The 23,590-nt window shown below is 39.9% G+C and overlaps 3 protein-coding genes and 1 long non-coding RNA gene across 5 annotated transcripts; all 4 read right to left on the bottom strand.

The window, feature by feature from the left end:
* Nucleotides 1-504: 504 nt before the first annotated feature.
* On the bottom strand, nt 505-1,750 carry LOC6627553 (caldesmon). Its single transcript, XM_002052251.4, has one exon. The coding sequence runs from the start codon at nt 1,687-1,689 to the stop codon at nt 682-684; it is 1,008 nt and encodes a 335-aa protein (XP_002052287.2). The 5' UTR covers nt 1,690-1,750; the 3' UTR covers nt 505-681.
* Nucleotides 1,751-4,505: 2,755 nt separating this feature from the next.
* Nucleotides 4,506-7,024, bottom strand: Crys (Crystallin). The gene is made up of 2 exons (XM_002052252.3): nt 6,924-7,024; nt 4,506-6,261 (listed from the first exon to the last, which is right to left on the bottom strand). Exons 1-2 carry the CDS (start codon nt 6,930-6,932, stop codon nt 4,891-4,893), a joined length of 1,380 nt encoding a protein of 459 aa, XP_002052288.1. The 5' UTR covers nt 6,933-7,024; the 3' UTR covers nt 4,506-4,890.
* A 5,806-nt stretch (nt 7,025-12,830) lies between these two features.
* On the bottom strand, nt 12,831-14,161 carry Or33c (Odorant receptor 33c). Its single transcript, XM_002052253.1, has 2 exons — nt 13,434-14,161; nt 12,831-13,254 (listed from the first exon to the last, which is right to left on the bottom strand). The coding sequence occupies exons 1-2, from the start codon at nt 14,159-14,161 to the stop codon at nt 12,831-12,833; spliced, it is 1,152 nt and encodes a 383-aa protein (XP_002052289.1).
* A 234-nt stretch (nt 14,162-14,395) lies between these two features.
* LOC116651685 (uncharacterized) lies at nt 14,396-21,892 on the bottom strand. 2 transcript variants are annotated; one of them, XR_011416548.1, is made up of 4 exons: nt 21,708-21,892; nt 15,320-15,471; nt 14,798-15,209; nt 14,396-14,736 (listed from the first exon to the last, which is right to left on the bottom strand). It is a non-coding gene; the product is annotated as an uncharacterized lncRNA (long non-coding RNA). The 2 variants fall into 2 exon arrangements; XR_011416549.1 differs by lacking the exon at nt 21,708-21,892 and adding an exon at nt 19,509-20,140.
* Between the last annotated feature and the right edge of the window lie 1,698 nt (nt 21,893-23,590).

The following is a 23,590-nucleotide window of genomic DNA, read 5'->3' as shown; positions in this document are numbered from 1 at the left end:
TCGCTCTGTGTAGGGGGTATGTCCTAGTCGAGCACTCCCGACAGAGCACTTTTACTTGTTTATTTTCACTGGCAAGCTCCCTCCTTGCCTCTCTTCGCTTTGGGGAATTTCCAACTAATTAGCAAGCCACAAAACACGTGATGACTCTCCCTATCGGTTCACAGAGATCAATTCAGCGTTAAAAACTCGATGCATGCGAAATGAAATGACTAGCTCGGAAAGCTCATACCTAGACCCAAACGTACATATATACATATATGCATGTACCTAAATAAACGCTTTATCAACTCACACTACGGACACACCGCATGTGGGGAGGCATTCATATCGTTTTTTTTACGTTTGGCTTGTCCCTGAAATTGTGCAGCAACCCCGGAGCTTGTTTCCGTTATGGCGTTGTAAGGCGTATCAATTGATTGAATGCGAAACTCTACTATGAATTTATTAACAATTCAAATTTCGATTTCAAAGAAACTTTAAAGCAGAACAAAAAAACAGAGGCCAAACAGTAATACGATATTTATTTAAGTGACAGTTTGAGAGTTACTGTTTGGTCGGTTTCTGTCGCCGCTAAGAATGCACATCAAAGAGTCACACCCAGTTGGCGAGCAGTCTGCGGTGTGTGTACGTGGTGTCTGTTTATGTCTTCGCTAAGGTATTTGGCTAAGGTTTTCGTTGTTTTTACTTTGTCTCATCTTTATCCGTTTTACACTTCGCTAAATTGTTCTCAGTTTGATTTTCCTCGGGCTTTTCACCTTTTTCCGTCATATTTTTCTCTCTGTTAAACTGCTCACACTTCTCTATAGTTGCTTTGAGTTTGGCCAACTCTTCTGCCGATTCGGCATCTTCTGTTTTTTCTGTCTCCTGGCGGGGCTCTTGCCCTCCGTCCTCAGCTTGCCCTTTCCCTTTCGCTGGAAGCGCAGCTTTATCCGCTGCTGCTTTGATCAGTTCCTTACAGTCGATTGATGCCTTGTTTTGTTGGCCCGTTGGCTCAGCTTTATCTTTGCCTAGTTTACCTTCGCATTCGGTTAAGATTTCGGCTATTTTTTTGTCAATTGTCGTTTTAATTTGATCTTCTTCTTTCTGTTTTTCATTCGATGTCTTAACCTGATCCTTGTTCTCGTCCGACTGGTTGGACATCTGTAACTCGGCCAACTCCCTCTGCTTCTTCTCTATGGAATCACACCAGGCCTTTAGCTTCTCATTCTCAATATCCTTTGCCTGAGCAGCGAGTTGTTCGTCGCACTCAGCTTCCTGCTGTTTTATTGACTCCAAGCTGTCATCAGAGCTGTCTTCTTGTTCATCGGCCTCCGTTATCACCTGAACGCCGCCACCGATGCGACGCTCATCTCGCACCTCTAGCGACTGATTCTGCAACACCACAAAGCTGAAGCGATGATAGCCAAAGTAATGGGCATTCTTGTATTCCTTGTTCTTGCCAGCTCCAGGACCAAGGCGTTCTTCCGGACTGCTGAATTGCCGAAAGGCTTCTGGATTAACAAAATCGGACACTTCCATGTCTTCATGATTCACACTTTCAGGCGCATAGCCCTCATCGGGCGGATCCTTGGGCGGACGCGGCGTATTTGAGGGCTTGCTGCTTGATTTTGAGCTTTTCTTCGATTTGTCCTTCGAGGACATGTCGCTCCGAAAGCGTAGCAAGAGAGTTGGTCGAATTAACCGTAACATCTTGTCATATAGGAAAATATGTAGTATTTTCCCCAATCTAAATTAGTTAAGAAAAGTATCGAAAGATATGGCAAAGTCACCTTTGATTTATGTAGGGGATCCAAAGGTAACGCTTCTTGAAAAACATTCAACACACGAGAGAACCCGCCGTGCCAATGAATGGACATGCGTGGCACCGATAGATGGGATTTGACGAAGGTGTGTGTGCTCGCTGAATAACCCGTAAATAATCTCTCTCTCACTCTTGGCCAACTGTTAACAAGCTTACAACTCTGGTAAAACGCCGAATGGTGTGTGTATTGGGAGCGGGTCGCAAACAGAATCTGTTATCGGTAAAAGGCGCTCTTATGAATGGCACTGTTGAGATCAAAAGAGTTTCTGAATGTTTTTTATATTTCTTTACTATACCAAAATTAAATATATACGAAGCACCAGAAAGCGTGAATGCGAGTGCGAGAGATCAGGGATACCAATTTGCTAAACTCCCACTATATCAATTAAAAATAATTTTTCATAATGTTAGGTCACCAACAACAGATGGCTTATAACAAATAGTAAACGAACGAACGCAATAAAACTATCGGTTGGCCTTGCTAGTGAAGTGCGCTAGATGACGCTGTCTGAAGTTTAAAACTTGTATCCCAATTATTCGGACAGGTTGTGATTTGAAAATTGCCCTGCCCTCGAACCTTGACCTGTGTGACTGCTGACTCCAGGCTATAGGCTCATATATACTTTTTACATTGACAAGGAAAGCTTACTTAACTTAAGATTCACAAAGGCTATACTTTCCACAGTAACTAAAAGCTTTCCCGATAGCACCGGTAAAATAAAGAAGTATAATACGCGGTTTCTATCATTAGTCGCCCCAGGCTAAAGTCGGGTGCAACCGACTGCCAAATAATCGTACGCCTAATTTTCCCATAATGTTTATTTATATATATATATGTATACTTCCGCGGTTATACACAAGTATATACACCCAGTTACAAGACTCTTAGTTTTAAGAGGATAGCCGACAAGCTGAGAGACTAGTTCGCTGGCTATTGATGCTTCCTGGGATATACATATCGCATGCAATGGCTCGTTCCTTAAAAAAAAACATAATATGTAAATATAGTTTAAGAGCATAGAAGGTACCTTTCGGTTCAGTTTGAGACATAGTACATTTTCTTTATATGTTTTTCTACGTCTTATTTTTAGATTCGAGATATATTCTCCTATATCTATCAATATCCTTTATACTCACTGTTGTGTGCGCCATTTCCACTTTAACACAGCTGTTTGCCTTATCCGTCTTTTTATGTTGAGCTTCCGGTACCTGGCCGCAGGTTGGGGCTATTGGCAGCTAAGCACTTGGCTTAAACAACACGAGAAGGTCAACTACGGAAAGTGACACAGTCAAGAGAAGTCTTAACAGTTGGCTTTGCTACTACAATCCGTTGAGTCCTGTGCGCTCTGTCTGTGATATGAGTGCATGTGCGTTTTTGTCGTGGATTTCACAGTGACACATGCTGTTTTGTTGAGTTTTCTATGAGCCGTCAGCCAATTGTCAACTGGCAGCGCCCAAGGGAGCTGCCGCCAGGCAGCTGCAGTTCTGATAAATTTTTAAGTGATTCCTTTTTTCAAGGGGACCCACGTCTTTGGGTCGACATCTGGCAGCCTGCATGTCAGCTCTGAGCCACTCCTGCCTTAACTCGAAGCCAAAGAGCGGCTGGCCTTAAGCTACTTTTAAAATAGTTGAACTGAATTTTTATTAAATGTTGCATTGCAGCTTTTATGCAGACACACAAGCTTTGCGCTCTATTGTAGCCCCAACCTGATTAACTACAGTTAAAAAGGGGCTGCTCGACAAGTTTTCTATAAGTTAAGTTAGTTTGAAATATGACAGAGCCTTTGCATTGCGTAAACGTGGTTAAAAATTAATGATCGGACAAATATATATAATATAGAACGCTGTGGGAAGAATCGGCTAAATATATTATAAATATGACCTTTAAATTCCATTGCAAACATTTACACTTTCGAAAATATCGTTGGGCTTTCAATAGAGGCTAACTAGTTGAGCAAAAGTACTATTTTTATTTTTATAAGCTTCTTCAGCCTGTGATTTATTAATATTGAACCTTCTAAACGGATCAAGTTCAAAAAATGATTTCTTATGAATCAATTAATTTTCTTGGTGCCATTTCATTGTTGTGCAGCATTCTATTTTTATGACGAGTGACAATAAACCAAGGGGGAACCACCAATTTTATTGGCTTCAACTCAAATATTAATTAGAATTGGTAAAAGGCAAACAAATCTTGTTTCGGAGTTTCATTAATTCATTTCAAATGCCCACATTTAACAGGGACAAGCCAATTCATTGTTGATGATATCACGTTTATTAATTGCTTAGTTTTAAATGCATACCTTAAATTACCATAGAAGTATTCTATGTGTGGTATGGCCTGTCCTGAAGCTTCCCTCTTGTTACGTTTACAGCTTTTTTATGGCGATGCTGTTAACAGCTTCAATTTCTCCGCCCCACAGCCGAGCAGGTGGAACTTGGTTTTTAAGTGTCCAGCGTAAACTTCATGGGCGGAATGGATCAACTTTGCTACCACTTGCCCGGATGCTATGTTATTATTAAAAAAATTTGTTGCCACTTGCTGCCCCAAAGAAAGTTGGTCCAAGGTTTATGGCTCAGTTGCGTACATACGTGTGCGAGGGAGGGTGGGCATAGCCAAGTGTTAAGGTCCTTGAAAGGAGACTAGGGTCAATTGGCCAGCAAAACCTGTTGCTGCACTCTGAATTTAATAATGTCGAAACTGTTCGTTTTTCACAATCCATACGCGTTGCGTTGGTTTTCTTTATTAGCTTTACACTTTTTTTTTTGTTGTAAGTTTAATAACGCAGTTGGTCTAACTACAAAAGTTACACAAAAACATTTAAGCTTAGGGCTAGAGTTAGGCAGAGACAGGTTGCAGCTTGAGCTTGATTGGGTTAGTTTCTGGCGAAGTTTTGTTTTTAGGAAAGCAAGCAAATAGAAAAAGTACCCGTATCCCACATAAGACTAACATAACACAAAAGTTCGCTTAGAGTAGAAATTGTGTGCTTAAGTTCTAGACATAATCAGTGTTCCATTGCAAATGATTGAGGTCGGTCAAGAATTGAGTTCAGTTGAAGCTTGGACTTTGGACTGTGTTGGTCATACGTTTACCATTGAGCTCGTCGGTTGCCGCTACGCTCCGAGCTAGAGCTGATTGAGCGTAGCTCCTCGCTCTCAAGACGCTGCTCCTCTGCCCGACGATTGTCTTCGCGACGGCTGTCATGTTCCTCGAGACGGTCGAGTTGCCACAGCTCGTTGTCCAGCAAACGACCTCCCTGGGTCCAGCTGATGGAGGCGCCGGCGCGTGCTGCGTTGCCATTGAGGCGCGTCGTGATCAATCCATTCAGGTTGGCTGAATTCAATAACAGCGGCGAGCCGATGAGCTGTGCCTGCACCGAAGCACTGGACGGATGTGCCAAGATGACGGACTGGCCGGTGCGCTCGATGTTAAGACGGGCGGTGGGCAATTGGCGCCAGCCATCCAGATCACGTTCCCCAGACAGCAGAAGGTTACTTGTTGATACCGAAGGCAGGCGAGATATCAGAGTGGGCGGATGGGAAACAACGTTGGCCTGAACACTTTGTCCAAGCAGCTGATTGGAGCTGGGCAACAGCAACGATTGCTGCTGATTGCTGAGACGCTCGAGAAGACGCTGATTTTGGTTTTGGCTCTGGCTAAGACGCCGTTCTTGTTCCCGCTCGCGCAGCTGACGACGCTCCTGGTCACGTTCGCGTTGTTCACGATCGCGCTGCTCTTGCTGGCGCTGCAATTCGCGTAGCTGTTGCTCTTGTTGCTGACGCTGTTGCTCCTGCTGCTGGCGCAGCTGGGCCGTTTGCTGCACTTGCTGCTGGAACTGTTCCATCAGCTGTTGAGATTGCAGGCGCGCTTGGTTTTCGGATTCACGGCGCGCCTGTGCTTCCAGCTGCAATTGCGACTGGTGTTGGGCATCGGCTATGGCCTGGGCCTCGGCAATGGCGTGGGCTGTGAGGCGAGACTGCAGCTCCTCAATGCTATTGTAACGAGAGGATGTTGAGGAGGAGGATGCCCCTGATGTGCTGAGACGTTCATCCAGACGCTGCTTTGATACGATTGCATTGAAGCCGCTTGCATCATCCGCCGTGTAGTCCACAATGCGTCGCGTGCCGTCCGGCTCGACGAGCGAATATTGTCCCTTAACTAAATCGCCATCGCGCTTCTCCTCCTGTCGTTTCTCGTCCCCGGTCAGCGTATCGCGCACATCGTATGCAAATGTGTACTGTGGTCGGCTGTCGTAATCCTCGCTGGAGCTAGGCAAAATGGTCGTGGCTTCATCCAAATTGGAGTCATCATTGTTCAAGTCACGCAGCTGCTGCTGCTGTTGTAGTTGTTGTTGTTGGAGACTGCTTGACTTGCTCAATTGGTTGAGTTCGATGGGTCGCAGATAGGACGCACTGGCCACATTCCAGGTCAGAAGGCACACGCAGATCAACAGGCAGGTCTGTAAGGCAAGGCACAGCAATATAAATAAGTTGGGTATTTGTTGCTTTCGTTTAAAGTCTGAAATCTGGCAAGCACATAAATTAAAATATCCAATGGACGTTGGCGTTAGATACTTGCTGTTTGCTCTTTTTTTTTTACATAGTCTCCATACATGAATAACTGTTCTTCAGGAAACCTAACTCTCAAGAAATCTACTCTCATTAAAATTAATTGACAGGGGGTTGCTTGAAATGGCATGTAAAAAAGGATATATTAACTTTCACGGAAGTTACAAGTTGATAAGACTTTAAGCATTTTGAGGGTTGAAGACTCCAAAATTATAGCCCCAACTTGTGAAAACACAAAAATGTTATCTAAGAAGAAGAAGTTCATTATTCAACTGTGTGTATGATATGTATGATAGTGTAATTTTGCATTCAATTATATTTGGGCTTTAACATTTCGCACCTTTACGTTGGTAAGTGCATCATAATTCGTTGTTACAGCCACAAACTTGTTATGCCTTTCCATACAAACTGTTGAAGTTTCTTTTTGGAGTCTTATCGTTTTTTACTTTTGATTATCCTGATTTGTTGCCTGTCTCTGCTGAGATGCGCTTCACATGGCACCGTAGGCAATCGTTTGCCCTGAAATTTATGGTCAGGCACGCTGCAAACTTACCCGTTTCATGATTGGTGACGTGAAGTATTCGACTAGTTATCTGCTTGCTTGTAATTTGTAAAGCTGCTACCACGTTCCTTGTTGTGGCACGTTGTGCTACTGATGCCTTACCTGGCAGCAGTTGGCCATTTTATACATACGTAGCTGTAGAAGAAGCTGGCCCAAAGGGCTCTCGCAAGAACCAGCCCACATTTGATATGCGTAGAGGCTTTCAAATTTGTTTAGTTAAAGTTACAAATGACCTTCCTAGTCGGTGATACGCCTGCCTGAATTACAAAGCTGCAGCACAGCATTCACTTTTGGGCCAGCTGGGCGGCAGTGGACGAAATTGTCACCCAATCGTCCACAGAATCGGGCCAAGCAGCTTATCAAAATGGAAACAAAATGCGCACAGATATTGGAAATTGCCTCCCAGGGTTGCGGGGCGAAAGTAACTGCTTGCTTGTTGCCCAAACGAATTAAAAAGTTTGTAAATGGGCCAACGACGCAGTGGGACAAAAAGACACATGACTCTCCGGATGACACACAAAATGTAATTTGATAGGCCCAAAGCCAAGAGCTGGTAACAATTTTGTGCATTGCTCTTTAATGCAACTGCAACGAAGCAGAAAGCCATCAATACAATGAACTAAACAGTTTGCTAAGGGACGTGCAACTTAAAAGAGCTGTCGCTGAAGTTGAGCTATATGTTTAAATGTAAATTCGGTAGCAAAAAGGGTTGCTTAAAAGTTTACATAATTTTAATTTTTTGCTATAAAAAAATGGAGCCTGACGACATCTTTAAAGCTGAGTAACAGGCTGTTGAAGCTGATAAAAGTAAATATATTTACTTTGATAAAAGATAATGCTCTCTGAAAAGTATTATGAACCAGAAATCTTCATTATCTGCGCCATATCTAGACACTCCTTCTGGATTATAGGCGACGTACTCTCTACTGTACTGTGCTACCTATAGTCCACAATCTTCTCATGGGCAGTGCGCAGTCAACATGATTTAGATGCGACATTGTGTGCCTGAAAGCTTTGTCAGCTGTAACATCAGCTACACAGACACAGCAGCAACAATGTCAACATTTGTACTTGCAGTGCGTAGAAAATAAAACGGGAGCGTTGAAAAAACATAAAGGAAACACCACGAAAAAAAAATAATGAAAAACAAGTGTGTTAAAGTCAAGAGTGTCAGACTAAGGTATACCCTGCACAAAGTACCTAGATGCTGTCACAACCATTTAAACTTCCTTTTAGTGGCTGCCCTACTCGGTATTTATGATCCGACCTGAATGAATTTAAATGTGTGCATATGTATGACTTGAGCTACATTGCAACTTCTTTCTCCCATATTTTTGAAATTAAAACGCCTTTAGATAGGCAGAGACAGAAAATCTAGTCGAAAGTCTCTATTTGTCTGTTACGTACATTTGCACGCAACCAATATACCCGTTATTCTCATTTTGATTGGTTACAGGCTGCAAAAACAACAAATGAAAAAATGGGGGAAACAAGCAAGTGGCTAACTGGCTGGAAAGTAAAAAATTTTATGCATGACTGAAATACAAGAAGAGGCATTGTGTGCCATTGAGGGGCTGCGTGCTTGTTATTCTATCTGGTGCATAGTTTTAGGCACCAGCGGCATGACCAAACGTGGTCTATGCATAACCAGGGGTAGGAGAGAACCAGCAGCATGTGTTGCCATTCCTGGACACTATGCTCCACCTTCAGTCTGCATGTTTTGCTTGATGCGCGCTTTTCATCTTGTTTTTCGCGCTGTGCAAAATTGAGTTCTCAGCGCAAAGTAATTGTGTTCTGAATGATAGAAACAACCTGCAATGAATTTCAAAGCAATCATACTACGTAGCTTAAAGCTATTAACATCCATAATACAATTAGCTAATTTGCAGCAATTCAGTATAGTTGTTCAATTAGGCTTGCAGGATTAATGTTCATTAAATAATAAATTACAATTACCTGTTAATGTGTGCAACATTAAAATTTGTTTGTATCGTTTTGATAAGCGCCGGACACATGAACAATATAAATATTTCTGCTTAATTGCGTGCAGTTCAAATTGTTTCCTTAATAATTTATTATAATTAAAAAGTTAACTTTTAAAGTTCATTTCACAGCAGTTTTGTATATAGAGATGAGTATATAAGTATTAATATAAAAACTTCGAGTGGAACTCGAGCCCAACATATTAAAACAAATATATTCCCCAAGAATTTTTTTTTTATACATATCTAATGCTTCTCGGCAGTTATATCATGCCAATCATCAACACATCCATCAAATTTCAAACTTTTTTTTTCTCATTTTGCTCTTAATCTGTCCATAGATAATAACTATTCCGAACCCTGTACCGATGTACAAATGTGCCAATTTGACGCGTATAAATAAACTTATAAACTGTTTACAGAAGTAAAATACGGCAAAGATAGATATGCAGTCGAGATGCCAAGATTATGATCAGGATTGTGTGTGCTTGCCCAGTTGGCCCCTTGGGTCAAGAACGTTTTACAATTTCGCAAACAATTTTAAACCAAACTGAAAGCAATTTAATCTATGGCTAGCTGGCAACTGTTTTGCTGCTGATGTTGTTAGTGTCGGTGGGTCACTGGTGTCACGAAATCTTGATGCACAGATTGAGTTGGGCTGCGTTGATTTTCGACGGACACAAACAGAGATAGAGATAGAGATAGTTGGAATAGGTAAGTTTGGCCCGGTTGACTGTTTCAATTTATTTTTCATTCTTCTGTGTGCTTTGACGTTTTTGTTTTAGTTTTCTATTTTGCTGTGAAACACCCTCGGTTCGCGTACAAAATGCCAAAAGTTAAAACAAACAATATACCCACACACAGTGCCAGGGCATGCGTCAGGAAGCACTTGCAACAGTATGCCAACAATATTTTTGCCTTCTGTGTGCTTTCTGCTATTAAAAAGGAAATAAATGAATGGCAAGCAAAAAAGTTAAATCACCTCGAGCGCGGTCGCGCCTATGTTGAGCTTGGCAGCATTGTGTATTGCGCACTCCCACCTCACCACGCGGCGTATACGCAATATTCGCGTTTAATGCTACCAAAGCCAGTTGCTGAGCTGTGTTCTTTGGTTAGATTCAAAACTCGTCACAATTTCAATTTGTGTATTTCTGCTGTTTGGTTTTCTTCGCTTTTCCATTTGCCATCTAAATGGGATTCACAATTGCCACTAAAATATCAGAACTTTAAGGATTCTGAAAAGTGCATTTAAAATTATACTTATCTTCGGTGATTCGGATGCCGATTCGATCGCCATCCAATGGGTTTTGCCACATATTATCAGCATCCCTGCCTATAACTTCCAAACTTCCTCTAAATGACTTATACACATAAAATGTACGCTGGAAAGGCAATTGATATTGCAATTTTAACGGACAGCCTTTGTAACCAGATAGCACCAGAATATTAATGCATTTTAATAAAAAAACTTTCGTCCAGAACACAATTTATATTGCTGTACTTCCTGGAGTTTGTGGCATAAAAGCATGCAATTCATTGGTAAAACCCAAACAAATTGAAACTGCTTTCGTTTTAGATCTAGGGGTCAAATTATGAGCAAAGAACCAAGCCGCGTGCAATTCTGATGTTATTTGACCAATTTATGGGTCTGGGAAATTTTTGGTAGCTTTTCACATGAATTTTGAGGAAGAATAGTGTTAAGCGCGTGTGTATGTGTGTATATATGTATGTATGTGTGTGTGAATGGGTGTGTATATGTGTGCGTGTATGTATGCATGTATGTATGTATGTAAATTGTCTTATAAAATACCAATAGCTGACCAATTTGCATTGTTGCGCGGCAAATATAAATAAGAACACGTATTAAATAAAAGGTGCCCTCCTCCTCGATTCTCAAAAGTGTAAGTAAGGCCAGCAGAATTCACCTATGGACTAGGCGCAGGCGGCTTCAACGCGGCAAGCTGAGGACCCGGAGGAGCATTGCGGAGGAGGAGCACCAAGAGGGCGGAGCAGGAGGCGTGGGTATGTAGGTATATGGGTATGTAGGTATGTAGGTATGTAGGTATGTAGGTATGTAGGTATGTAGGTAGGTATGTAGGTATGTAGGTATGTAGGTATGTAGGTATGTAGGTATGTAGGTATGTAGGTATGTATGTATGTATGTATGTATGTATGTATGTATGTATGTATGTATGTATGTATGTATGTATGTATGTATGTATGTATGTATGTATGTATGTATGTATGTATTTATGTATGTATGTATGTATGTATGTATGTATGTATGTATGTATGTATGTATGTATGTATGTATGTATGTATGTATGTATGTATGTATGTATGTATGTATGTATGTATGTATGTATGTATGTATGTATGTATGTATGTATGTATGTATGTATGTATGTATGTATGTATGTATGTATGTATGTATGTATGTATGTATGTATGTATGTATGTATGTATGTATGTATGTATGTATGTATGTATGTATGTATGTATGTATGTATGTATGTATGTATGTATGTATGTATGTATGTATGTATGTATGTATGTATGTATGTATGTATGTGTGTGTGTATGTATGTATGTATGTATGTATGTTAGTATGTATGTATGTATGTATGTATGTATGTATGTATGTATGTATGTATGTATGTATGTATGTATGTATATACGTGTGTATGTAAGTATTCCGCAAGAAATACGTTCCTAGCCTCAATAGAAATTACTTTGAACTGGGCGTCCAGCTGGCGGTACAAACGAATTAACTGCTTTCTATGCATTCTTATGTGAAAGCGCATATGAGCACACAATATCACGCACGCCGCTTACTGCGCACTTTACGCAGCCCCTCCCTCGCTCCCTCCCTTTCCATAGCCCCACGTTATGGGAAACTCGTTCTTGAAAACATATGGGTGTATTCTCTAATCTTTCTTACATAAGATCGCCTCGACTACTATAGCTGACTATTCATTTATGTATATTTTTTATGTAGAAAACAATATTTTTTAACCAATGTGCAGGGTATACAAATGTATATACGTAAACATTTCATTCGCTTTAATGTTCAGTTGTAAATTGTTATAACGAAGCAGAGCGAAATGAAACAAAACAAATGAAACCAAAGCAACTGTTTATTTGCGTATTGGGAAGGGGCAATTAATGAATTTCATTTGTTACAGCGCACTGTGCGGCGTTGATTGCTTCATTTTTTGTGTGAGAATTGAGTGGAAAATATGAATATAAAATTGTGAAAATATTTATTGCAAGCAGTTGCGGGAATCAATAACAGAAACAACAAGTAAAACTGCTCTAGTCGAAAATCTACGACTTGGGGATACCCTGAAGCTTCTTCGCACATTAATAAAATAATAATAAAAAAAAACAACTTCACACGCTGGTGCTAAACGTGCAACCAACTTCAAAAACTGAACTACTATAGCAGCACATATGCAGAAACGCACTTAATAAAATCCTAATAACAATTCAATTTCTATTATTCTTTCCCAAGCTCACAAGCGCTTCGTGATTTCTTATATAATTTCTGTGTTTCGAAACCGATCTTTGTGAAAGCCATTAAATAAAGGATCTTTGATTTCCATTTGACTCTTGTTTGAAAAATGCGTAAGTTATCTATTATCGAAAAAAAAACTCTTACTGTGCGAGCACTAGGAGGACCTACTTTCCAAATTCGAAGCCTTGTTGCTTCAGAGATCTACGCGTTTATACATACGGACAGACAGGCGGACATGGCAGTATCGACTCGGCTATTGATACTGACCACTATTATATATACTTTATGGGGTCTGCAGAAGGAATCTGCCGTGTTGCATACACTTACACAAAACTATTAGACTCTGTTAAGCATTTTCAATGGGTTCAGGGTATATAAATGAGGTGGCTTCATCTGAGATTAATTAATCTTTACTCGCGCTACCACCGCGAATAGCGAATAGGCCATTTTTAACGTGGAAAAAAACGTATTCAAATTGAGTTCAATCAGTCCACCCGCCATCATAGGCTGCTTTGCCAGCCTTAACGTCATTTGGATAAAGATGAGTATGTTGCGTCGATGCTGATGCGATTGTTCGTACCAGTTGCTTGAAAATATGGCATATGGCAATCGTTGCGCCTCCTCAGCGACAACGCTGGCAAAGTAGCAGCTGGGAAAAAGTTGTAAGCAGATGACGGTAAAAAAAACCGCATTGTACATAAGCGAGGCTGTGTCCCGCACAAAGAATATCACATAGAATACGACAATGCATAGATTCGCACCACAGAAGACCACTTGTATTAGCTGTACGGGGCTGATGGTATCTTTAGTTAGCTGGTATATTCTGAAAATAAAAGGTTTTTGGGTGATTTTAAAAACAATCGAATATTTAATCATAGGAGTGTTTAAGATAGCCATTTTCTTATTATTTCTGTTATTTATATTTAACCCTTTCACACTGAAGCCTTTTTATTTATTTGTTTATGTAAAAATAATACTCGTATATAAATTGCTAGATCTTACCGTATAAGTAGCCTGTAGTCATCGAAACAGGAACGTAATTGTTGATAAGTCGGAATTTCGGGGATCTGGTGAAATCCCAGATGCGACATACGTATGGCAAAGAGATGTATATGACCGCTCACATAGCACAATGTTAGGGGCGTAAAAATATCATTTGTCAAGCCCTGCATGCATTCGGCCAGAACGCAAAGAAACTGGTAGCCAAACGCTAAGCCATAGGACAGGCCATTGCGCCGCCAGTTGAAGGGCAGCCAAGACACGTAAAGTAGCTCACGAGGCTCAGCCGACAGTGCAAGAATTACGCCAGGCACGAAGAGCACGTAGACAATGGCATAGCTTATATAAATACAGCGGGTTATACGGTGCACTTGGCTCTGCAACGTATTTTGGTAGAAGTGATGCTCCTCACCCATCTGGACACAGTTATCCAGTTGAAGAAGCAGTGCTTTAATCTCCATCATGTTTGGCAGCTGACATATTTGCATGATATGCTTCAAGCTGCACCCTACACAGATGATGGACATTGTTAGATTCTTGAAGAGCTCGGCTGGCGTGGCCGGCAGCAGCAGGCCCAGTAATAAATGCAATGGGAACATTAATGTAATTAGCAAATGTATCAACACCAAATAGACGTAAACCGTACGAGACCTGGCACCGAAGAATGTCGGTGCCAGCACTCGAAAACAAAACCATATTGGACGATAGGCGCGTGTACTGTCGATGAGCATTATGCGATACGTTTAGCTGGACGTATGCCTGCGGTGCAGCTTTTATAAACTTACCACTAAGCGATATTTAAATGCTTTCAGTGCACATTTTATAAATACCCCTAATGGCTGTCATTAAGTGCTAATTTATGCCAAGCCAATATGCACAATCGACCCCCAAATGTGACACCTCTTCGTCACCCCAAAAGGCCATTTAAGCGATGGCATAGAATGCATTCGGATTGTTGTCCATAATATATTTTATTTCGATTATATATTGTGGATTTTAAAATCAAATATCATTTGGTAAGCTTTACATAATTAAATTCAACAATTACGCGACATATTTCTTATGAAACATGTTATTATAATTGGTAGACATGTTTATGGCATCATATTTAACGTTGTTGCTGGTGTCCCTCGGCAAATATTCTGGGCTCTAAGCGCATCAGACACGATATGGGATGCGACTTTTCCCGACACTTCCACTCTTGTTGATTTTAATAATTCAACAAACCTGCAATCTCTCTTTGTTTAATCTTTAAAAATATGAAGTATGAATAAATAACGATTCGAGACCCTTAACCCTTAACCAGCTGCAAATAGGAGTCCGTGGTTAGTTTATTAAATTTACAAAATGACCGGCTAAAGTTCAACCTAAATAGAGCTTACTGTACCATGCACTCCTTCCTTTCTTCTTCATCTGCAATGGGAACCATCGCCAATTCATATTCAAAGCTTATTAATAAGTCGACAGCTGTCCGCACCATCAGTTCAAGTTCAGTACACTGAATAATGCATAGACTTATCGCCATTATGGCTGCCATACAATGTGAGCTAGCGTTCATTTCAAATGAGTTCAAAAGAGTTGACCATTAAATGTTTAATATAATTTGAAATTGCTTTGGCTTTTGGAAATTACTAATTATACGCAGCGTTGAACGTCACACAACACTTTGTCCTCGTGGACAACGTTGTACTCTCTTCGTTGATCTTTGTTCTCAATTTCTGGTTTGTTCAGTTTCCTTCGTTTACGGCCTAGGTTTTTTTGTCTAAATGGGTAACAAGCCTGCAAATATTGTAGAAAAGCGTAGCAGAAAATATATAAGGGGCTTCTTCCGGCCCGGCGACAATTCTAGCAAGTGAAAGCCAATTGTTGGAAGCACATTTTACGCTTACTTTGCTATGGCGGCCTGTAGTCGAACGTTGTCAGCAGCTGAATTCTCTCCTTTTATCTTCTTAAACACTGCTTGTAGAATATTGACAGTTTTGCTGTTAGCCATCAGTCAAAATGTACGACAAAAGTTCATAGCCAGCATCTCACGCTCCGTCTATGTAATGACGAAAATGGCAGGCTATTACAAAACTTAAACAGACAAGTTAAGAAACCCCTAACATACTCTATAATCCTAAAAAATATTATTTCTAGCTGGGTTTACTCGTATTTTTAACATAGTTATTTACGAACCAGTTTAAATTGCATCGAATAGTATTACTGTTGTGGTGCGAATATTGAAGCTTGTTGGATATTGCAACAAATGTGATATACAAATGAGTTTGGATTATCAGTCATTAGACAGAAAGGTTGAATACAAAGGTTATTCACAATTTCTCCAAACTTCCGTCTAGATTTTCCAGAACATTCATAAAAGATTACAAGAACTAAAATCTAATGTTTATTATAGTCTAATACATAGGTGATCGGTCCATCCATCGGTCCATGTATGTCTTTATCTTAAGATATAGGATAGATGGTAAATAGACTGAGCTCAGCAGCAGCAGCAGCCGCCATAAAGGTTTTTGTGCCAACTTTTTGCTGAATCGATTTTTTTTTGTGGTTTCCGGCTTAAAAGTTTTGGGAAAAAGTTATTTGATTTGGAATTTGGAACTTTTTGTATACATAGACTTTTGTATGTGTTTTATTTACACTAAATTAATGAAAATCACAACTGTGTGCAAAATATAATTTAATTTTTGTTGATGTGCCGCGCTAAGGGCAAATTACGTGGCGTGGCGTGTCCGAGGACATGAACTTGGCAACAAAACAGCCCAAAAATAACATTTTATCAGACAGCTGACAGTTTTTAAATTTATCAAATAGCAGCTAAAGCCAGTTCCGAGCCAGAGTTAGAGCGCATCTGTGCGCCTTCACGGTTAGCTTCTCCCCCCCTCTACTGGCTGTTGGAGAGATAAGCAATTTCAACTTGTCGTGTTATTTGCATTATAATTTATAAGCATTTCAGTTTCCTCATTTTCCCTTATCGCTCTGTCTGGTTGCCTTTCTCCATGTATCCGTATATCTGTTCAATATCAAGCTTTTGGTATTTGTTTTTTTATTACAGCTCTTGCATTAAAACCGAACTAATTTCGCTTCTCGACAAATGCTGCACATCACAAGCAACGTGCCAAAGTAAACAATTAACATTTGCCTCGAATTGCGCCGGCTCAGTGTGGGAATATTTACACAATGGTCCCCTTCTATACCCCACTCTCTGGCCACTCACCCTTTAAATTGCTCGCACGAATTTTCAATTTCCGAATTTAATGCTCATAAAACGCAATAATTGTATCGCGTCCATTGCACAAAGGCACGTCTATCTAGTTTCTTTGTGGTTGGATTATAAATCTAAAACAATGTGTTTTGAGTTTCCCAAGCCACAGCTATAAAACATACTATAAACCCGACTGTGTTGACAGTTATTCAAAAAAATGTATTTTGCATTTTCCAATTAAAATTTTTTTTGAAATATTCTTTATTATTTCAATTTAAGAAGACTTCCATTTATAACTGAACGTATTGTTTACGCTAAACGAATATGAGGGATTTAGCCGAAAGAAGGACCCCATTCTCACTGTTGAGCTAACCATAATAAAAGCTTTTTATTTTTATTCTCAATATATGAAACTGTTTGTTTCTGACTAACTGACCGATTTATTGGTAATTAACGCACAGCCCAAACCGTAAGAGACAGGAAGCTGCAATTTTCACTGCAATTACCTTATGTGAAGAAGGTGCACGTTAAGATGGGGTTTTGTGAAATTCCGCCTGCATGTGTAAAAAAATCGCGAAAAACGTTTGTATGAAACGTTTTTCTTTACCATCCGATCGGTCGCGAGCCCCAAACTCTACACGAACTAGGCCAAGCTGTGTTATATATAAGCCACGAGGATTGAATAAAGAGGTGCATCTTACGTCACTCTTCTTTCTCCTTTCCCAATCTGGAAACAATTTTTTATTCTGTGATTCCTGCTCGATTTTGATCAGTTTCAGGGGTATATTTCTCTAAAGAAAGCCTGTGTTTAATAGTTAATGAATTAATGGAATTCGTAGTGAAAAGAATTGAATAAATTTAATCAAACATTTTGGGGACCAAAAAAATTATTCATCAAAGTTGAAGAAAGCATACATTTTTTTTATATTTTTGTTTGCCAAAAAAAAGAACGCAATATTTGCCTTTAATGTTTGTTTATGCTCAAGTAATTATCGGCATATATGTATCTTTATGTTTTTGGTTATGTTTTGTTCAACTAATTTCAAACGATTTTTCATTCGGAAAATATTTTTAAGAACAGCGCACAGAAAAATACGCAACAGCGCAATTTTTTATACGTTATTTCGCCACTTCGTTCCGATAAGGCTTGTGGCTGGTTCAAGTCAGCAAGGGGAAGGCTAAAACTTTAATAGCTCGCCAGCTGTGCTGTTTATTTAGTCTGGCCACGGTCTGCCTTTGAGTATGTGTGTGCGTTTGTGTAGTGAGATGTGTGCGTGTGTGTGTGTGTGGGGTATGTTGTGGTCGTGCCAGTGGCTAATCGTCTAATTTTATCATGTGGTTATCCGCGTTTAAGTGCTGCCAAGTGTTGAGCGATTTGTATAGTGTGCTGAGGCGCGCCTTGCCTAGACTAGCCTCGCGGTTGCGGTTTGGGTGTATAAAGTAAGTACAAGCTGTCGTAAGAGTGGAATGGCATGTTTAATATCAAAATACCGCAGTGTGCATGTAATTCCAATTTGCAAAAGTTGTCACTTGCCATTAGCCTAATGGACGGTTCCACAATGTCGCGAAAGGCAGCCCTTTTGTCCTTCACACACACTTAAGTCAAAGACACTCATTAGCAGCAGCAGCCCCAAAAACAATGCCAAAGGCGTCAACAAAATGATAAAAACGCCACACTTTAGAATGCACAAAATTGCAGTGGAAAGGTCACTTAAAATAGCGCAAGATATGAAAGCATAATAAGCACTGGCGCCGCAAAGCTTACATGTACTTTCCAGACGCCTTTTTTAAGCAGATCTCTAGCTTTGGACAGAAAGAAATAATTCTACCATCCGAAAATCGGCAAGCAAATCTTTTATACTAAAATTGCAGTTCACATATCAACTCGGCTGGAAATGGGTCTTTTCGACTTCCTTGTATGCATTGAGTATAATAAAGGTAAACTAATGTATATATATATGTATGGACATGAAACAATCATCGCCTTGTTGCACCTGAAAGCGATTCGCTGTAAAAGGATGCAAATTAATTGGGTGGCAGTCCGTCCGTAGAGGAAATTGTGAATAGTCAGATGCTTGCCGGAAAGCAATGCCAGTCACGTGTTCAGCATATTTGTTGTGTATCACATTACGCATACGCCATGGCTGTTTAAAGGGCATCATGTAGCTAACTTTACACATCTACCACCATGATAGGCCTTAAGGCAATCAATCAAATACTACAATGACGCAGTCTGCCTGCCCATGATACAGACTTTACTCTATGTTGTGATTGGCTCGCCTCGGTTCAGCTTGAACCCTCCATCCGGTTTCAATTTTACATAAATGTAACGCTGGCCAGAAAATGTTTTGGCATGTCATGAAAATATGACAGCTGCTGGCAGGGCATATTGAATTTAAAAGGCTTTTGCGATTTTTTAATAAAATGATTCAGTTAACCTAATTGTGATTTATTTGATAAAGATCGGACAAAACTTAAAACTTAGCCCATGTATCTTTTAACCTTCATTTCAGGCCAGAAAGCTGCAATTTTCTAAAAAGTTTGCAATTCGCCTCAAATGAATTTGATAATTTGTTATCTCGCATTTTCTATCCAAGAGGAGTGTATTTTGCGAAGCACGATTAGCGGAATTTCTACAAAGATCTTTGAAATTGGGTATGGCATTCAGAATATAATTCACCATAGTTGCTGATTAAATATTGAGCATAGCAAGAGCATGCTTTACATTTAGTTTGCAATAGGTATTCTATTTTAATAATACAGGTCAATGGGTGATGTCATTTCGTGATATCGCACTTGTTGGTTAAGCACAAAATTTTATGGGTCGAGCATTGACATTGCGTACAACTTAACTGTACTCGTATTTTGTGACTTACCGCTAAGCGCTGGTTGAACTATAACCTTAAAGCGTGGCCACAAATGCGGTCATTAAGTCGCAAGCATCGAATTCCTGCACTCGCCCTTGCCTCTCTGCTGTGTTCCACTCTGCTCAGCCTATAAAATATGAACCAATTGACGTGAAATTGATTGTTCGCTGCTTGGGAGATGTCGGCTGATGCCTTTTCCGCCTTTTCTGGCTGCTGTGCCTTGTGACAGTGCCTTGTGGTCTTCTCTTCGAGCTTTATTAACTACAACAACGCATAAACTGCAGACGTTGCTGATGCGCACTTCGCCCAGAGAGTGGGAAAGCGGGTAAGAGGGTTGGCAGCCGCTTTGCTCGCTTATCGCTCATTTTACACGCTGCCAGCTATGCCAGCAATGCCACAGAATTCCCATCAGCTGGCATATTTTACGTGTCAGCCAAGAATGCTGCTCGCTGACTTGGCAAGGATAAGGAGCTTGCTTATGTCCTGCTCCAGTTTTCCTCGTATTCCGTTTGCTAGTATCAATTGAATTTACCATCAATGGGAGCTGGTTGCTTTAATTAATGTCTTGGTTTAGGCCAGACAAAAGGTTCGAACGTCATAATTAAACGCACTTTGTGTCTCAACCAGAAATAATCACTCACTTAAGGAAACTGAATTTAGACAGAGAAATCCAGGATGAATTTACACTTGGTTATTGGTCAGTATATATTATATGGTAATATCTCCGACAACGTTTACTATAGCTATCATATGTGATTACTTTAGGCTAGGAAAGTGCGTTGATTACATTTTGGACTCTAATAAGTAGAAGTACAGGAAACGACGCATTTTCTTCATTTTTATCTGAAAGCACTTAAAACATTTCACACATTACGCACAAATCTCACACTTTTCTCATCTGCCTTGCGTAGTCAGCTTTGTATACTATATATTGTGGCTAATGTGAAAGAACTGCAGCGTGGCATTACGCATACGCCGCATAACCGCATCGAACCAAAACACAACACAATAATCGCTTGCAACATGTTTGAAGCACATGGTGAAACCGACGTTTCAATTGCCTCAGCGACGTCAAAAGTTCCGTTTCAGTTTCAGTTCAGTTGTATGGAAGCGCTCGCAGCTAACGGTACATATGGCGCTTGCATTTTATTTAAAGGCATTGAAACGTGTTGAGGACAACAACAAACAAACTCGATTGTGTTCTGTGCATGCATGTGTGTGAGTGTACGTGTATGTGTGAGACAAGAGAGAAGTCCTCATTCAATCTAGCACAAAAATTGACTAAAAGTGTAAAGCAAAAAATATAAAAACACAACAACAACAACAATAAGATGCACCCAAGAAACTTGGCTAGTGAAAGTGGCGTTGATTTTATTTTGGCAAATGAATTTTAATTGGCAAGTGCAATAGCAAAAACAATAACAATTACAAAAAACCACCCAAATAATAAGACAAAAACAAAAGCCAAAAATAAACGTTTTTGTCTTTGCTATTATTTATCGGCTCTTTGGTCATACGGCCTGCAGCAAAGCTTTGTACGGCTTCAAAGTTAACCATAACTTGTCCTTGGCAACGGCCGCTATTTTTAAATCAATCGCCAGCCCACCTCTAAAGGTTGGGCCGCCACTTAAAACGAAATGCTAGAAAATAAAAATAAAAAGTGAAAAGAAAAGCAGAAATTAAACCGAATCGAATCAAAGCAAATAATTATTGCAAATATGTTATCAATTTGATAAAATATAAAATAAATTTGAATAGCGAAAATGTTCTCGTTGCCTATTCTTAGTTTATTTGATTTTTAAATTTCAAATCTTGTTGGCCACAATTCAATTCAAATGCGTCGGCCAGTAAAGCAGTTGTAAGCATTGAAGTTCCTTGAATTTTTTAAGGAACAGAGAAACACCTTCCAGCGACAGCTGTTTACCCGACTCACTCTTAATGCTATCATGTAACTTAGGATGCCTTGTTTCTCACGGTTACCTGATTTGAAAATTAAATTCCACGTCCTAGCAATTTAAGAAAAACCTTTACGGCAAGCTTTCCTGTTTGTGCCTATCCTATTAATTGTATGCTCTCATATTTTTTGTTACACACACACACAATCAAACCCATACGAAGCAGTATCAGGTCATATTACGTATACGCGGCGTGTGCTGTATACGCTGCCTACCGTTGCCGCTGCTGCCTACCGTTGCCTCTGCTGCCTACCGTTGCTTCTGCTGCCTTGTGGTACGTGCTCAGTTATTTGTCGCTGTCGTCGTCGACGTGGCAAGGATATAGGCTCTACATTCTGCCAGACTGCCTCTGACTGCACGTTCTGCGGACTGTACTCGTAATTAATTTATGCAATAATTTTTCATTTCTGACATAACTTGACAATATTTCGGGTGCAAAATATGTTTTCATTTTAGAACAAACTGTTTTTAACCCTTGCCACGTAACTAATAAAAACAAGTAAAAGGGGCCCAGTCGGAAGTGCCAGACTAGGAAATACCCTGACAGCAGTGCGAACTACCGTAACAAAAATTCTAGTTTTCCTTAACGCAAATAGAAAAACACACATACATGCACAAGTAATCAGCATGCTTGATGCGTAGCTTATGCGCTGGCAGTGCTTCACATTGCTCCTCACAATGCCATAAATATTATTAGGACCATCCGTGTGTATAATCCCATTACTACGAAATGTCTGTATGAACCAAAAAGCAGGAATCTACCATTGAACGAGAGTTTATAATAAGTTTACTGAGAATGGGGCTGAGGTATCCAAAAATGTGTATGGGTGTATCTAGCTTTTATAATACTTAAAAACCAAAGTCTAGCCGAGTTTGCGGCAAAAAATGATAATTTAAAGTTCATAGCTTGTATTGTTTCTAAGATCCAGAACCAGAAACACGGGCTTGCCCTGTCTGATTGACTCACTTCATTGTCCTAATCAGGAATCGAAATATATATTTTGTGTTATAGGAGATGTCGCCTGCCTGTTACATACATTGGCACAAGAACATAATACCCTTTCTGACAATTTTCAATGGGCTCTGGATATAAAAACACGACCACTTCTAGCTGACGTGTCCTGGCTACAAGGTTTTCGAACTGTCTCAACTACTCAACTAAACATAAGGAGTTATATTTTGGCAATTGAAACATTATATTCGAAGCGTTCAAGTTATAATAAACGACAAAAGCCGTTTCCCATGCAAAGGACATAAAAAGACAAAGCACTGGACTGAAAAGGACTTGATAGAATAGCAGAGTAGAGCATAGCTCAGAAGGACATATTCTGGGTCATGCATACCGGTCATTGGGTTAACTGACTGGACAGGAAGTTGGCAAGTGCGTTTATTCGCGCTATTGTCACTATTGTGCATGTCATTTTGGACACTTCACTTCCATTGATTGGCAACGGAACTTGAGCCAAGCTATACGAACTCAACTGCGCTTTTCGCACGATATCAAGAACAGAATGTGGCGTGGGCAAGGGGAAGCATCCTGACGAGCACTTGACAATTGCCACCAAGGACAAGAAAATTACATTTTAGGCACGCAACGACAACACGCACAGTGACATATACTACATTGGTATATTGCTAGCAAACTTAAAATACATTTTCTTTGGAATAACTGAAATAAGTATAATTCATCAAATAATATAACCCTCATGGCTATATTTGTCACCAGAAAACGTTTGGATGCCGAATGAACTTAGTGAATAGACAAACAAAGTTCACGAATCAAATCTTATTTCAAAACTAGATTGGAACCGTGTGCCGTATAACAGCATAAAGTTTAGTATTTTTTTGAATAACTTAAAAAGAGATCAGTGGATCTTTATAAGACATTTAATTCTATTTTATTTCTTTAAGTAACCTTACTAGGCAGCGTTGCTCGAAATTATATTATTTTTGTTTAAATAACGCCAATTGAAGCCCACTATGCGACAGCTTGGACTTGCCTGGTACCTCAAACTCGAGCAATTTCTAATACGTCATTGATTGCTATCTGTTTTGAATTTTTATAAATTCTTCGTTGTGTTGCCATTGCCTTTTTTTTTTGCTTATATTTAAGCATTGTTTATTGTTCAGAAGTAA

The sequence above is a fragment of the Drosophila virilis genome, chromosome 4, assembly GCF_030788295.1.
Source record: "Drosophila virilis strain 15010-1051.87 chromosome 4, Dvir_AGI_RSII-ME, whole genome shotgun sequence".
In the NCBI taxonomy this organism is placed as follows: domain Eukaryota; kingdom Metazoa; phylum Arthropoda; class Insecta; order Diptera; family Drosophilidae; genus Drosophila; species Drosophila virilis.
This window is presented reverse-complemented; position numbering and strand designations above follow the sequence as displayed.

Bases quoted from the DNA above. Each gene is read 5' to 3' on its own strand.
- LOC6627553 (XM_002052251.4), bottom strand. From the start codon at position 1,689: ATGTTACGGTTAATTCGACCAACTCTCTTGCTACGCTTTCGGAGCGAC.
- Or33c (XM_002052253.1), bottom strand. From the start codon at position 14,161: ATGCTCATCGACAGTACACGCGCCTATCGTCCAATATGGTTTTGTTTT. The intron at 13,255-13,433 runs GTAAGATCTAGC...TTTTATTTTCAG, and splicing joins GACTACAGGCTACTTATACG to AATATACCAGCTAACTAAAG.